The following is a 13,400-nucleotide window of genomic DNA, read 5'->3' as shown; positions in this document are numbered from 1 at the left end:
GAAAACAAGGTGGAAATGCAAACAGCAAACACGAAGGAGTCCAAAAACACTGGAAAAAACACTGGAAAGGCTCAGGAACTCACACCCAAAAACAACACACAAACTGACAAAGACACAGAGAAACACAGGGACTAAATAGACAAACTAATCAGACACAGGTGGGTCAGCAAACAGGTGAACAGAATCAGTGATCAAAAAAGAGCGGGAAAAAGACAAAGACAGGAAGTAAAGACAACAAAGACACACAAGGGGAAACAAGACTACAAAATAAAACCGGAAGTGCCCAACAGAAACTCAAACCATGACAATCTAATTAATTTCATGCTGTGTGATTAATCTAAATTAATTGCATCCATCAATTTTTGCTGTAAATGTATTCCAAAAATTCCAGTTAAAATGAATTTTGGCAGATGTGTCATAGTGAAGCTGCTGGATTTGGGACACAGTTCTCCCCGCCTTCTACCACCAAAACTGGTCTGCAGTCCATTGCAATCTATTTTAGAAGTAAGTTAGTGAGTCAGTCACAGATTTGCAGTTTATATTTGAACGCCTGGTGGAGTGTGGCTTGACGAGGCTGGCTGCTAGCGCTAGCACCAGAGGCTGTGCTAGCTCGGCTTTCCGGGTTCCCTGCTAAATGCTTCATGTTGAGGTGGTATTTCAGGTTTGAAGTTCTGCAATAGTACAAAAATTCCTTCCTGCAGAAACTGCAGAGAATGGTGCTCCTATCAATAGCTTCATCTGGGCATTTTTTAAATGTAAATGTTCCATTCATGGGGCCAAGCAGTGTCGTCTCATCTGCCTCCATCATGTGACAAAGCTACTGTGGCCTTCAATGACGCACCAGGTCGAAGGGCACCATGGGATGAGATTAATCAGCGTTAATTTTTTTTTAACACTTAATTTTTTGTGGTTAATTAATTGAAATCAATATTTAATTTTGACAGCCCAAAAAAATTAATTGCTTGTGTATATTTCTTGTATTAGTATTATATTGATTTGCTGTGTTGCACTTTCATTACAGTAGTACAAGTTCTTATTAATATTTCACAAGTTTAAGTTTATTAAGTTTGTTAAAAAAGTCTTCTTTTCAATGTGGCCAGCTGTGTATCTGTGGCTAACAAGACATGTATCCTTAAAATAGGTTCCACCTTGATGCTGCCAGTGTTAGCCTCACACAGGGTGTCAGCTTGCAACGCTTAGACTTTTACAGTAGGTATTCTGTGCAAGTACTGCATAAGAAAATAGGCCATTATCTCATTTCGTTATTCAACTGTTACACTGGCAGAACCAGATAATTTTCAGCTTGTCAAGCAAGATAATCCTTTGTATAACAACAGGAATGTCTCAGGCGTCTTTGGCACTGTCGTCTTTGAGATAAGAACTGTAGCAGAAGGTTTTTAGTGAGCCTGTGTGCTGTGAGCAAGTCAAGGTCATCTTTTGAAGACATGAAACATCTTTTCATCTCTCAATTGTCTACTTATAAAGTGTGTAATGTCTGCTGTAATCCTCTCCTTATTATCATAATTAATAACAATCTTACAATAATCTGTTTGTTGCCAGATCTGTGACACTTCTGTTTCTAGAATTATAAAATTCTGGTTCTGTGCATGGCCTTTAAAAAGCTCTCTAGACACATCAAAGACCAAGTTAAAATTTTCCCATATGTTAATGCAGTTTTAAATATCTGGACAGTTGATTGTGTACATTCATTTAATTTATCCCTTCTCTAGTGTCATTTAAAATAACACCCATGCCCTTTCCAGGTCACTGACTGTCTGCTAGATGTACTGCACTACGCGGTACACATCTGGCTGCGAGGGAACAGTGAGACATTTGTCACTGACAAGATAATTGAGTTCTCCTTGGCAAGCAGAGGTGAGCGGGTACACTGATGACACGTCCTGAGAGCATCAGGGGGGGAAGGAGTAATCAGATCCTTTACTCAAGTAAAGGTCCAATACAACAATTTTTAAATATTTCATTAGAAGTAAAAAACCCTGCATCCAAAATCCTGGGCATCCCAGGTACATCAGCTGATCTCAAACAGCCAATCAACTGATGGAGCAGCTGATTGATGAAAGGGAGTCAGCTGATACATGATTCCTTTCTATGCAACCAATTGGCAAATCTCATTCAGAGTGCCCTATTTAAATTGCTTTGGCCTGCCGTTGCAGCTTCCCCTGCAAGCCGCTTTGCAACTAGCCTTCTCCTGTTCACGCTGTGTCTGACTTATCACTGTCATTTCTGTTTGTCTTTGATGCTGCTCTGTTCTGTTCCTGGGGGTCTTTGCTGCTGCTCTCCCTGCCTTAGGCTTTCCTTGTCTGTACATGGAAGGGCAGACAGGTGTGCACTCTCTTTGACTTAAGTGCAACACACACTTCCGCCGGCGTGGCGCTGTGGCCGTCAAGTGCCGCCCCCCAACACACACTGGCAGTGGCGCGCAGCGGCACCGTTGACGTGTATTTCCCACCCCAGCCCGCTAGGTGGCTGTACCTACACTAGTTGCCAACGGTTGCCAACTGCTAGTAACGGAGGAAGAAGAGGAAAAACTTTGAGGCAACAACAACTTGGATTTCACAGGTGAGTTTCTTATCAAAGTCGTCTTATTAAAAATTTGAAACAACCGGAGTTGATACTACGGGCCCGGGACGTACATTAAAGGCTTTTCTCACAGTGCTGCCATGAGCGCCGGCCGCGCTGGAAATAGGGCAGTGGGCTGAAGCAGAGTGGCACGGCGCATCGGCCGGCGTCAGTGTGGGTTGGTACATAGAATATAATAGAGGTGGGCGTTTTGACGGGCGGCATATGGCAGCGGTGTGTGTTGCACTATAAGTGCTCCTGACTGAACTACTACAAAAGAATGTCCCCTGTGAGTGATTGTTATTATACTCATTATTGGATTGTTACCTACTGATACATCAATGTGTAAGCGGTTAGCTGGTTGATAAATTGCTAGTTTTACAGTTGGGTGGGTGCCTCAAATGATCATTAGTTCTGGTGCTCATATTTTGTTTTTCTTGGGTTGAATCTTTGCTTTTTTGTTAAATATTGGACAATTTAACCTTTTGGGGCTTTAAGCTGTTATTTACATGAAACAATGTGAGAAGTTTCGAGAAGGAATGTCTGTTTGGTGGAACTGCTAAGAATTCATTGACATATGAAATGTGATAAGGGACCCCAACTAGACACCGTTTCTTATTTGGGGTCACAAGCCAAAAAGATTGGGGACCACTGGTTTAATATTTACAAATGGAATTCACAAGTTTATCATGTGTGAATTTACTGTATGTAAAATCTTAATCTGAAAAGCTATCAAATAAATGTAACAAAATAAAAAAAGCACTATGTTTTCCGCTGAAGTGTAGTGAAGTGCTCCTTTTTTTTTGGAGTCAGTGATAGTTATTAGCTGAGGACCTTCACACAAACATAAGTTTGCAAGTGCCTCACGAATGCTATCAGTATTATGTTGGGCAAAATCTGTGACGGTGGACAAATGTTTGTCTCACTGTGTTTATATCGTCATGTATTCCACCCTTGACTGTAGTGCTGTCTACAACTGAAAATACTGCAAGTCCGCAGTAAGGCACAATATCCACTTTAAGGTTTAACTTTGTGTTTTAAGGGAGGAATGTTTGGTGGATTTGCAAAGATTTAACAGTTTATCATGGCGATGTATTTTTGGGACTGAACATTTTGTAATGCAGGCATTTACTGAAAGCATTTGTGGTATCTACACTTAGGGTCTGTGTTAAAAAAAAAAAAAAAAAACCTGAGTGGATGTATTACCTAACCTCTGCACAGAGGTTTGAGTATGTCTAGACGTCTTCTCAGTGCTTTCTGCCATTATGCTGCACTAATGGTCCTTGTCCTGCAGTGTGGTTTTATGTGCTAATGATGTTCAGTAATTGCAGCACTATAAGCGGCTAGATTCACAGTCACTACAAAAAAAAAACGAAGTAAAAAGTATAACCCTATTTTTGCAAAGGACCTGCCAATGATACAATACAATATTTTATTAGTAAAAATTAATATTATATAGATACCCACAACATTAGAACTACTCAAATGGTGGTTGACTGAAACATATTCATAGCTGAATGGGCACATTTCTTGGTGCAGCCCCCACTGTGTCAGATCAGTGGTTCCCAACATTTTTGGCCTTTGACTCTCTAAAATGAATGTCTGCTGTGACCATTTGTCCCAGGTTATTCCTCCTCTGACTGTTTCTTGAAGGGTTTGCAGAAGCTTGAAGATGTTCAAGCATATACATTAAGAAGCCAAACTAATCTTGGGAATCACTGACACTGCAAATTACTTTGACATTTTCTGACAAGTTTTCACACCACCTTGAATGTATATAAGGTTGTACAACCTGTTAAGCAATCTCTAACAAGTTTGCCTAAAGAATTTGCAATTGGCTGAACATTACACAGCATAATGTTCTGATTGGCTGAGCATTACACAGCATAAAGCAGGAACAAATGCTGACTCAGGGCTGTTCATAGCACATGCTGTCCTTGTGGTGGGTCCCTGAGGACGTAACTACTACATAAAATCTCAAATTCTGTATTTTCTAGTCATCTTTTGCTTCAAAATTAACACATTGTGTGTCTGTATTGGTTGCACTAAACAAATATTGCCCAATGTACAGTAATCGTGAAGAGTGACAATGACTGGATCCCAGTGATTGAAGAACTCAGATCATGTAGTTAAGAGGAGCGATAACACCGTTTTGAAATACTCTGTTACAAGTAAAAGTCATGCGTTCAAATTTTTATTTTAGTAAAAGTATAAGCATCAAAATATAAAATGACCTGCAAATAGCACATTTTCAAAAGAATATATATAATATTATTAGATTACAATTATTGATGCATTGATGTGTTCATGACTTTATTGTTGAAGCTGGCAAAGGAAGAGCTGATTTAATTTTTTGATTGTATAATCTGCTGGGTAGCTTTTGGTGTAAATTTATCCCCATGAAGCAATAAAATCTCATTTTAATCTATAATTACCTATTACATCATAATTGACCTACTACACAAAGTAGGCTAATAACTAAATATATGAAGTAATTAGGCCTGGTGGGTTAAAGATGATACATTTGCCTCTGAAATGTAGAGACGCAGAAGTAAAAAGTAGCAGAAAATGAAAATACTTAAAGCGCAACTTCAGTATTTTTCAACCCAGACCCTATTTTCCCATGTCGTTGTGTCTAAGTGACTAATGGGAACAACAAGTTTTGCAATTGATCCAGTAATGAGTAAGACTGCTGCAGACGGTGGTGGCTAAACAGTGCAATGTAGTCACTTGGGGCAATTGTGCACCATTAATTTACATCCACTAAATGTGCTTGTTTTGGTCACTAACAGCCCCAAAAAACTAACTGTCTGACAACATATGGCAATGATCACCAAAGAGGGGGACCTTTTTGTTTAGGAGTAAGATCCTTTTTGTTTAACCAGAAACAACCCCAAAATTGCTATCATCAAACCGGCCAGACTCCATTTAAAAAAAACAACTGTATTTTCATCATCCTAACACGCTTCATTCAAAGTCCACAGAAACAAAATAAAATTCACAAAACTCACGTTAACCCATCTTGTGTGTCTTTTCCACAGTTTCAAAAGTCAGCAACTCTGGTTTGGTTGAAATAAACCCTTGATTCACCCAGTTAGATGAGTAAGTATGCTAGCTCTATAAATGCTAAAATTACTGTTAATTTAAATGGAGTCCGGTTTGGTTTGGTGGTGATAATTTTGGGGCTGTTTCTGATTAAACAAACAGGATCTTACTCTCTTACAAACAGGGTTATCTCTGTAGGGATCTTTTCCATAATGTTGTCAGACACTGAGAATACCAATCTAAGCCTGTCAGTGGCAAAAACAATACATTTTATTGGACATAAATTAACAGTGCTCAATTGCCTCAAGTGGTGACACTGTAGCCTGTTTGCAGCTGTGGGTTGCAGCGGTCTTGGTCATTACTGGACCAGTTTCAAAAACTGTTATTCCCATTTGTCACTTAGATACAAAGATGCGGGGAAATAGGATCCAGGTTAAAAAATACCAAAGTTACCCTTAAAATAAAGTACAAGTAACTCAAAATTGTACTTTAAGTGTACAGGTGTTATTTCAGAAAGTGAACACTGTATATGTTCTGGACTCACACAGTCCTGAGAAGAGCTCTAACTAGCTAATTAACTCAAAACACCTGCAAAAGGTTTCCTGGGCCTTTAATCTCTCAGAGTGGTTCACATAACTATATCATAGGGAAGCCGCAAGGAAGGTAAGCCACAGAAGGTCACTGCTGAAAGGGCTGTCAGTTCACATTGGTCTCAATGGTCCAAAGTCCTCTTTTGAGATGAAAGTACCTTTTGAATTTCATTCGGAAATCAAGATCCCAGAGACTGGAGGAAGAGCGTTGAGGCACAGAATCCAAGTTGCTTGAAGTCCAGTGATGATTTGGGGTGCCATGTCATCTGCTGGTGTTGGTCCGCTGTGTTTCATCAAGTCCAAAGTCAATGCAGCTGTCTACCAGGAAACTTTAGAGCACTTCATGCATCTGTCTGCTAATGAGCTTTATGGAGATGCTGATTTCCTTTTCCAGCAGGACTGGGCACCTGCCCACAGTGCCAAAACGACTAGTAAGTAGGTTGCTGAACACAGTGTTACTGTGCTTGACTGACCAGCTAACTTGCCTGACCTGAACCCCATCTAGAATCTATGGGGTATTGTCAAGAGGAAGATAAGAAACACCACACCCAACATCCTTCTTTCACCTTAAGAACATCGCCTGCCTCCGTCCATCCCTCTCCTCCTCAGCTGCAGAGACCCTCATCCACGCCTTCATCACCTCCTACTCCTGATACATAGAGACAGACAACCAGTCACACTCACATTCACACCTACGGCCAATTTAGAGTCACCAGTTAACCTGTCACCAACCTGCATGTCTTTGGACTGTGGGAGGAAGCTGGAGTACCTGGAGAAAACCCATGGTGACACGGGGAGAACGCAGAACTCCGCACAGAAGGGCTCCCACACCCGGGATCAAACCAGGAACCCTCTTGCTGTGAGGCGACAGTGCTAACCACCACACCATTGCGTTGCCCAATCTATTATCATAATTATTATCATTATTATTAATGCAGATGAGCTGAATGCCACTATCAAAGCAACCTGGGCTTCCATAACACCTTTTTACTTGTAGTTATCAAAATTAAAACAAAAAATAGGCTCGTATTATTTCACTTTATGTGTAATGAATTAAATTAAGGGAAAAAATGAACTTTTCCATGATATTTTTTGAGATGCACCTGTAGTAGTGTACTTGATGTACTTGGTTACTTTCCATCACTGCTGTTTCCCAGCATGAGGTCACACTGTGTTTGCATTTTTTAACAAAGCATGTGTGTCACGTGATATTTGTTAACACGTGAGTATTTAATTAAACGCCTCCCATCCTATTAGGAGACCCTCATCCAAACATCACCACTGTCTGAAAGCGTAATTTTGTTAATATCTGAGAGCTTTGCAGAGACACAACAGTGCTGGGCCCGGGACAACCAGGCAAACTAATGGAACAGTGAGTCATGCAGCTTTGCACCGCAGCACGAGACCCTGCTGGTGGCCAAACACCGTTAATTGCTGTCGATCGGTGCAGCAGCTCCACAGCAGCTCCGTGGTGTGGCTGGACCAAGGACGCTTCCTCCTCACCTCTGCAATTATGAAGATTAGAAGCAGCATTTCGGAGCTTTGAGATGATAGTTAACGACTGCATGAATGAGCACCGACCATTAAACTCGGAGGTGTCGCCAGAGTCGGACATTAGATGAGAAAGAGCGGGCAGAGCAAAGACAAACATCACAGATGACTGCGGATTCTGCACGGCGGGTCGTCTCTCCAGCCTCCTCCAGCCCTGCCTCCTGTAAAAGGAGTGGCTATCTCAACATTACCGGCACACACATGCAATGCGCTGTCACACACACACGGGCAGTCGGCTTTATTTGTTTTGGCTGGCGATAACCTGCAGCAGGACACAGACAGAAGCACCGCCACATGCGTTCATGGCTGTTTGACAGGCTTTTTACGCACTGATCCAGCACAGCAGTAAGGTAAGACGATTTTCACTGCTGCTGCTGTGTGTGTGTGTGTGTGTGTGTGTGCGCGCGCATGGGTTTGGGTGAACACTTCAGGAAAAACTGGTGTGTTGTAGAGACAGAAGAGTAGTCTAGTGTTAACTTGTCATACTGAGTCATCATACATTGTGTGCGTTTTATGCAGGTGAATCAGGCCAGTAGTGCAGGCTCCTAGATTTCTTAAAGTATCCAGCACAGTCATGCAAGGATTAATTGCACCACAGTTCTGAATAATATATTCCAATTAGCATTACTGCCCTTTTCTAACCAAACTGTGGCTGCCACTCCTACTGGAGTTCCTAAATTGCAGACAATTTCACAATTTCTTAATGTAAACAAAATTTATGAGCCAGTTAGTAGTCTGGCTTTTACTGTAATCCTGCAGCACTGGCCATTCATTTCAGTTTCGATATTGTGTGGCCTGTAATGCTGTAAAACCATAATACATGGCAATAAGCTCCTTTTTAATGTAAGTAGTGTCAACAAATGCTCCAGATACTATGTGGGCATGGAAACAAATGAATAAATACATTATTTGCTGCCTGTCAGTGTTTGAAAACCTAGTTACTGTTTCGTAATGACATCATGACCCAGTGCTTACTGGGCTGCAAAACATTTCCATGTGCAGCGTGATAACTGAACTCTGAACACAGGTCAGCTGTGACATGTTACAGCAGTGCTATCACCCACTGTAACAGGGTTATATCTCACAGTGGGTGTGTCACTGTCCTAACCACGCAACATAAATATGTTTACTCACATTATTTAATATCCAAATCATCGCTGTTGTAGTTAAAGGCATACTGTATAATATTTATTACTATGTTTTCATTAGTGTATAGTCATCTGAAAATGAGAATAGTTGTGTTTTACCTTAGAAGGGGATGTTTATATGCAAAGTGGATACTCTTTTAAGGAGTTCGCCATGTTGTTCTACAGTAGCCCAGAATGGACAAATTAAACACTTGCTCGAGATTCAGAGGTCTTCCTGCATGCTTGCTTGGCATAAGGATGACGTTTCAGTTCTGTAACTTCACTGCTAAATCCCACTAAATCGTACACACTGGACCTTTAAAGGATAACGTTGTCATTTTCAACCTGCAGCTCCCACCCTCATGTCCTTACAGCAGCTGCCCTCTGCTGCCTCTCTCCTCCTCCTCTTTTTACGTGTATACTCCAGCTCACATAAATACTGCCGGCGGTCAAACTCAAAACCTTCATCCACATAATTGAGATCAGGTAAATAATCATCCATGACACTGAACATTTTAGGTAACACTAAACTATGTTTAATGTAGAATACTCTTGTTATGATACTCTCTCCAGAACTCACACACGTTTCCACTGTTGTTTTCCTGCAACCAGTGACAGCTTGTGATATTTCTGAAAGAGACTTCTGCTTGAGGAGGTAATAACAAACAGACTGGATCAAGTGAAAAGGTAAAGAATGATAACAATCTGAGCTGCTCTGTGTCAGAAATAGCCACTTTCAATGGACATACAGTGACTATGTTTAATTGCCCCATGTGCCTCCATTGCAGCTTATTCTGTGGCTGCCGGCTGCTGCCACCTCCCTCAATACTGGAGCAATTTCAAAAACTGTTGTTCACATCAGTCTCTTAGACCAATTTACACTTTGAAATAGAGTCCAGGTTGAAAAATGCCATAGTTATCCTTTAAGCCAAATCATGCTTCCTGAGCTCTCTTTAAATATTTCTGCCATAAGATCAAGTGATTGTGTCACGAGGTGACAGAAAGTGTGAGAAGGTGTCACCTCAGAGAGCCTTTCAGGAAGCCACACTTCACTTTTATTTGGCAGGTACACAGACTGTGTTTATGATGACTCATGTAACTACTCTGTGTTGACTAGCTCAGGTTTGTGATGGTTGTACTTTCACTAAGCGAGGGTGTGTGTGTTACCCTGGGCTGTGTCATTCCTGATCTCTCAGCACATATTTTCACACACCTTTAACGGTTATCGTGGTCATATAAATTGTAAGCTATTATGTGGCACTTGTCTTGCTAACAACCGCCATTGGGTTTTCAATTGCAAATAGGACAGCTTTATTATGGATTAATTTCCCTTCAGCAATATACACATTGTACTGTACGAAACATTAATGGGCTGTAGGATGGCTATGATGTCATATGTAGAGACTTGTGATATTTCACAGAGGATGACCATTCTGCTCTGTCACTATTTATACAGTTACTGATGGGATGCATTACTGGTAAATATTTAACCTAAGCCAAAGGTCAGAGAATGAGCAAATAGTCAACACTACACCTACTGTATAGTGAGTGATGAATAGCAGTATTATAAAGTGTTGACTTAAAGGGGAACTCCACCAATTCTACATATCAGAGGTGTTGGGAGTATCACTGCATATATGATAAAAGCTGGAGAGCCGGCTCCAGAAGCTGATAAATTGATTCAAGTGATGTCACTTGAGTCAGCCAGCACTGGTTAGGGCTGAAGCACAACAGAGTATTAGGTCCACATTAAGAAAAAGTAAAGGAATGAAAAATAAAAATGCTAAAAATATGCTTTTTTAGGATAAAAGAAAACTTAATTGAAAAATAAAACCAAGTGATACGATTTCAAGAAAAAAAGACATAATATTACATGAATGAAGTCGGAATTTATGAGAAAAACGTTGTAATATTACGTGGATAAACTCATTGATTTACTAGAAAAAAAGGTAAAAGTTTATGCCAGAAAGTCAGGTGACCTAGTGTAAAGAATGAGGGAGGTCAGGACAGATGTGTTTGATTAGTTGATCGAGAGGAAGACTTTTTCAAATCCTGTGTGAGATGATTTTAATTTATTATTTATTGACTCAGATGTTGCTTTTCAATCTTTATACTATATCATCTGACTCTGGCATAAATTTGTAAGTTTTGTCTCTTAAATTTCTGAGTTCATTCACGTAATATTATGACTTTTCTCGTAAAATTACTTTTTTTTCGTGAAATAGTATGGCTAGCATAGTATTTCGTTAAATTATAACCTCTAAATTCCTGTATTATTATGATTTTTCTTACTCAAAAACATGAATTTATTCAGGTATTATGATTTTTTCCCCTCGAAATCCTACATTTTTACCCATATTCTTTTGTATCTGTGCCACCAATAGTTGTGGCCGGAGGCAGTATGCTTTCAGGTTGTCTGTCCGTCCCATTGTTGTGACCACAATATCTCAAGAAAGCCTTGAGTGAATTTTGCACAAATGTTCACTTGGACTAAACAATGAACTGACTCATTTTTGGTAGTTATAGATCGAAGGTAAAGGTCACCAGGACCTTGTCTGTCTCATTGTTGTAAACACATTATCTCAAGAAGGCCTTCAGGGATTTTCTTTAATTTGGTACAGACATTCACTTGGACTCAAGGATGAACTGATTAGATTTTACTGGTCAAGGGTCGAATGCCAAGGTGACAATGACCTCTCATCCATCTCGTTCTCATGAACACAATATCTCAATAACGCCTTGAAGGAATTTCTTCAAATTAGGCACAGGTGTCCACTTGGATTTGATGATGAACTTATATGCTTTTGGTGGTCATAGGTCAAAGGTCAAAGTCACTGTGACCTTGTCTGTCTCAATATCATGAACGCGAACCTCCACTTGGACTGAAAAATACACTGATTAGAATTTTGGTGGCTGAAGGTCAAAGTCACTGTGACCTCACAAAACATGTTTGTAGCCATAACTCAAAGATTATTGCGCTATGACAAAACCTCAAACTAATGTCTAATAGGATAAAATGGTCAACTTCATACAGCTGCAGTAATTCTAGTTTACTCTAATACTACTACTTCTTTTTTCCCTAATACCAAAGACTACATGCTTGGAAATGACAAAAAAGAATCTGGAGATGTTAAGTTAGAAAAACTGAGCAGACCTCTGTAGCCCACTCCTAATCTCTGACTGAAGCTAGCAGCTTAAGGATACATTAGCAGCTACTAGCATAGTGCACCTTAATCTCTGCCTTAATTGTAGGTGGTCTAGTTGTAGTGTGTGTAATATAGGTGCCATGTGTTGACATGAGGGAAAATAGATGGAATAAAACAGACAATATTTCTGGTTCTGCTGTATCGATTTTGATCCTTTTTGAAGAACTGTTCATTGTAAGTCTGACAGAGATATTGGAGTAAAATGCTAAATCAGTGGAGTAATACTCTCTAGAAATGTTTTACTTTACTCATCTCTCATCCTCTGACCAAAGTCCACATAAGATGGGCAAAATAAGCCGTGGAGGTGCTGTGTTACATCTTGTATTTTGCATGAGCGGGTGAAGGTCTATACAGCGCTCTTATCATGGTCATGGAGCCTCAAACTGCTTACATCTCCACACACCACCGATAGTATTTCACAGTACAGTGTGTGTCTCGCCCTGCATTTTGCATTTTATGGCACTCTGATGTGAGGTGTTTTGAGTTTTATCTTGCCATACATTTTAATGCCAGTTAAACATGAGAGGAGTGAGGTCACAGCACACAGGAGAAAGCCCGACACAGGCTGACCCTGGCTGATACATGTCTTTCTGTAACACCTCAGCTCTTGACTAATACATGAAAGAGTTAGTGATTTAATAATTAGCTGGATACTTTGCTGCAGAATTTCAAGTTGTTCAGCATTTAACCTAGTTTCAAAGGCCTTGGACAACCTAAAAATAAATATTGGAAGGGTTTTAACCACTGTGCATGATACCCAGGACAACAAGCATGACAGATACTGCACCAGCTTTTCTCAAACTCTTTTAATCTCTCCGGTAGGAAGGTGATGGCAACCCGTAAAGACAGACACAGGGATCGAACCCCACTGGAGGAAAGCTATGGTGAGAGGAGCAGCGTCCCCTGTCCTGGAGACACCCTGCCCTGGAACCTGTCCAAACACCAGAGGGTGAAACGCTCCAAGTCAGCCTCAGGGGACGTATTGGATCCAGCAGAGAGGGCTGTCATTCGTATAGCAGGTAGGATTGACTGTAACGGCTGCGGTGTTGCTCTCACACGTGATACAGTGTGTACATGTTCTCAGTGATGCAGAGATGTACTCAACTCACCTTTAAGGCCCTGTGTACAAATTCAGCCATGTGTCCAAGCTGGGGGCCTGGTGACACAGGGACTATTCACAGGGCAAGTTGATGAACTGCTGTAGCTCACGGGCAAGCCGGGAACATGCTGTTGTTTATTCCCCCCCAGAGTCTTTGTTCTCAGGATTGCACACTATGTCATTCAATAAAAAGTTACCAATG

At 40.7% G+C, this 13,400-nt stretch overlaps 1 protein-coding gene across 1 annotated transcript in view; it reads left to right on the top strand.

Annotated features, from left to right (window-relative positions):
• Positions 1-7,979: 7,979 nt before the first annotated feature.
• The window catches only part of plecb (plectin b), a 161,049-nt gene continuing 155,628 nt past the window's right edge, over positions 7,980-13,400 (top strand). Inside the window, exons 1-2 of the mRNA XM_049584125.1 lie at positions 7,980-8,116; positions 12,922-13,118. Coding sequence (XP_049440082.1) covers positions 12,929-13,118 — 190 coding nt within the window. The 5' untranslated portion in view covers positions 7,980-8,116; positions 12,922-12,928. The remainder of the gene's footprint in view (positions 8,117-12,921; positions 13,119-13,400) is intronic.

Source organism: Epinephelus fuscoguttatus, linkage group LG8 (genome assembly GCF_011397635.1).
Source record: "Epinephelus fuscoguttatus linkage group LG8, E.fuscoguttatus.final_Chr_v1".
NCBI classification, from domain to species: domain Eukaryota; kingdom Metazoa; phylum Chordata; class Actinopteri; order Perciformes; family Serranidae; genus Epinephelus; species Epinephelus fuscoguttatus.
This window is presented reverse-complemented; position numbering and strand designations above follow the sequence as displayed.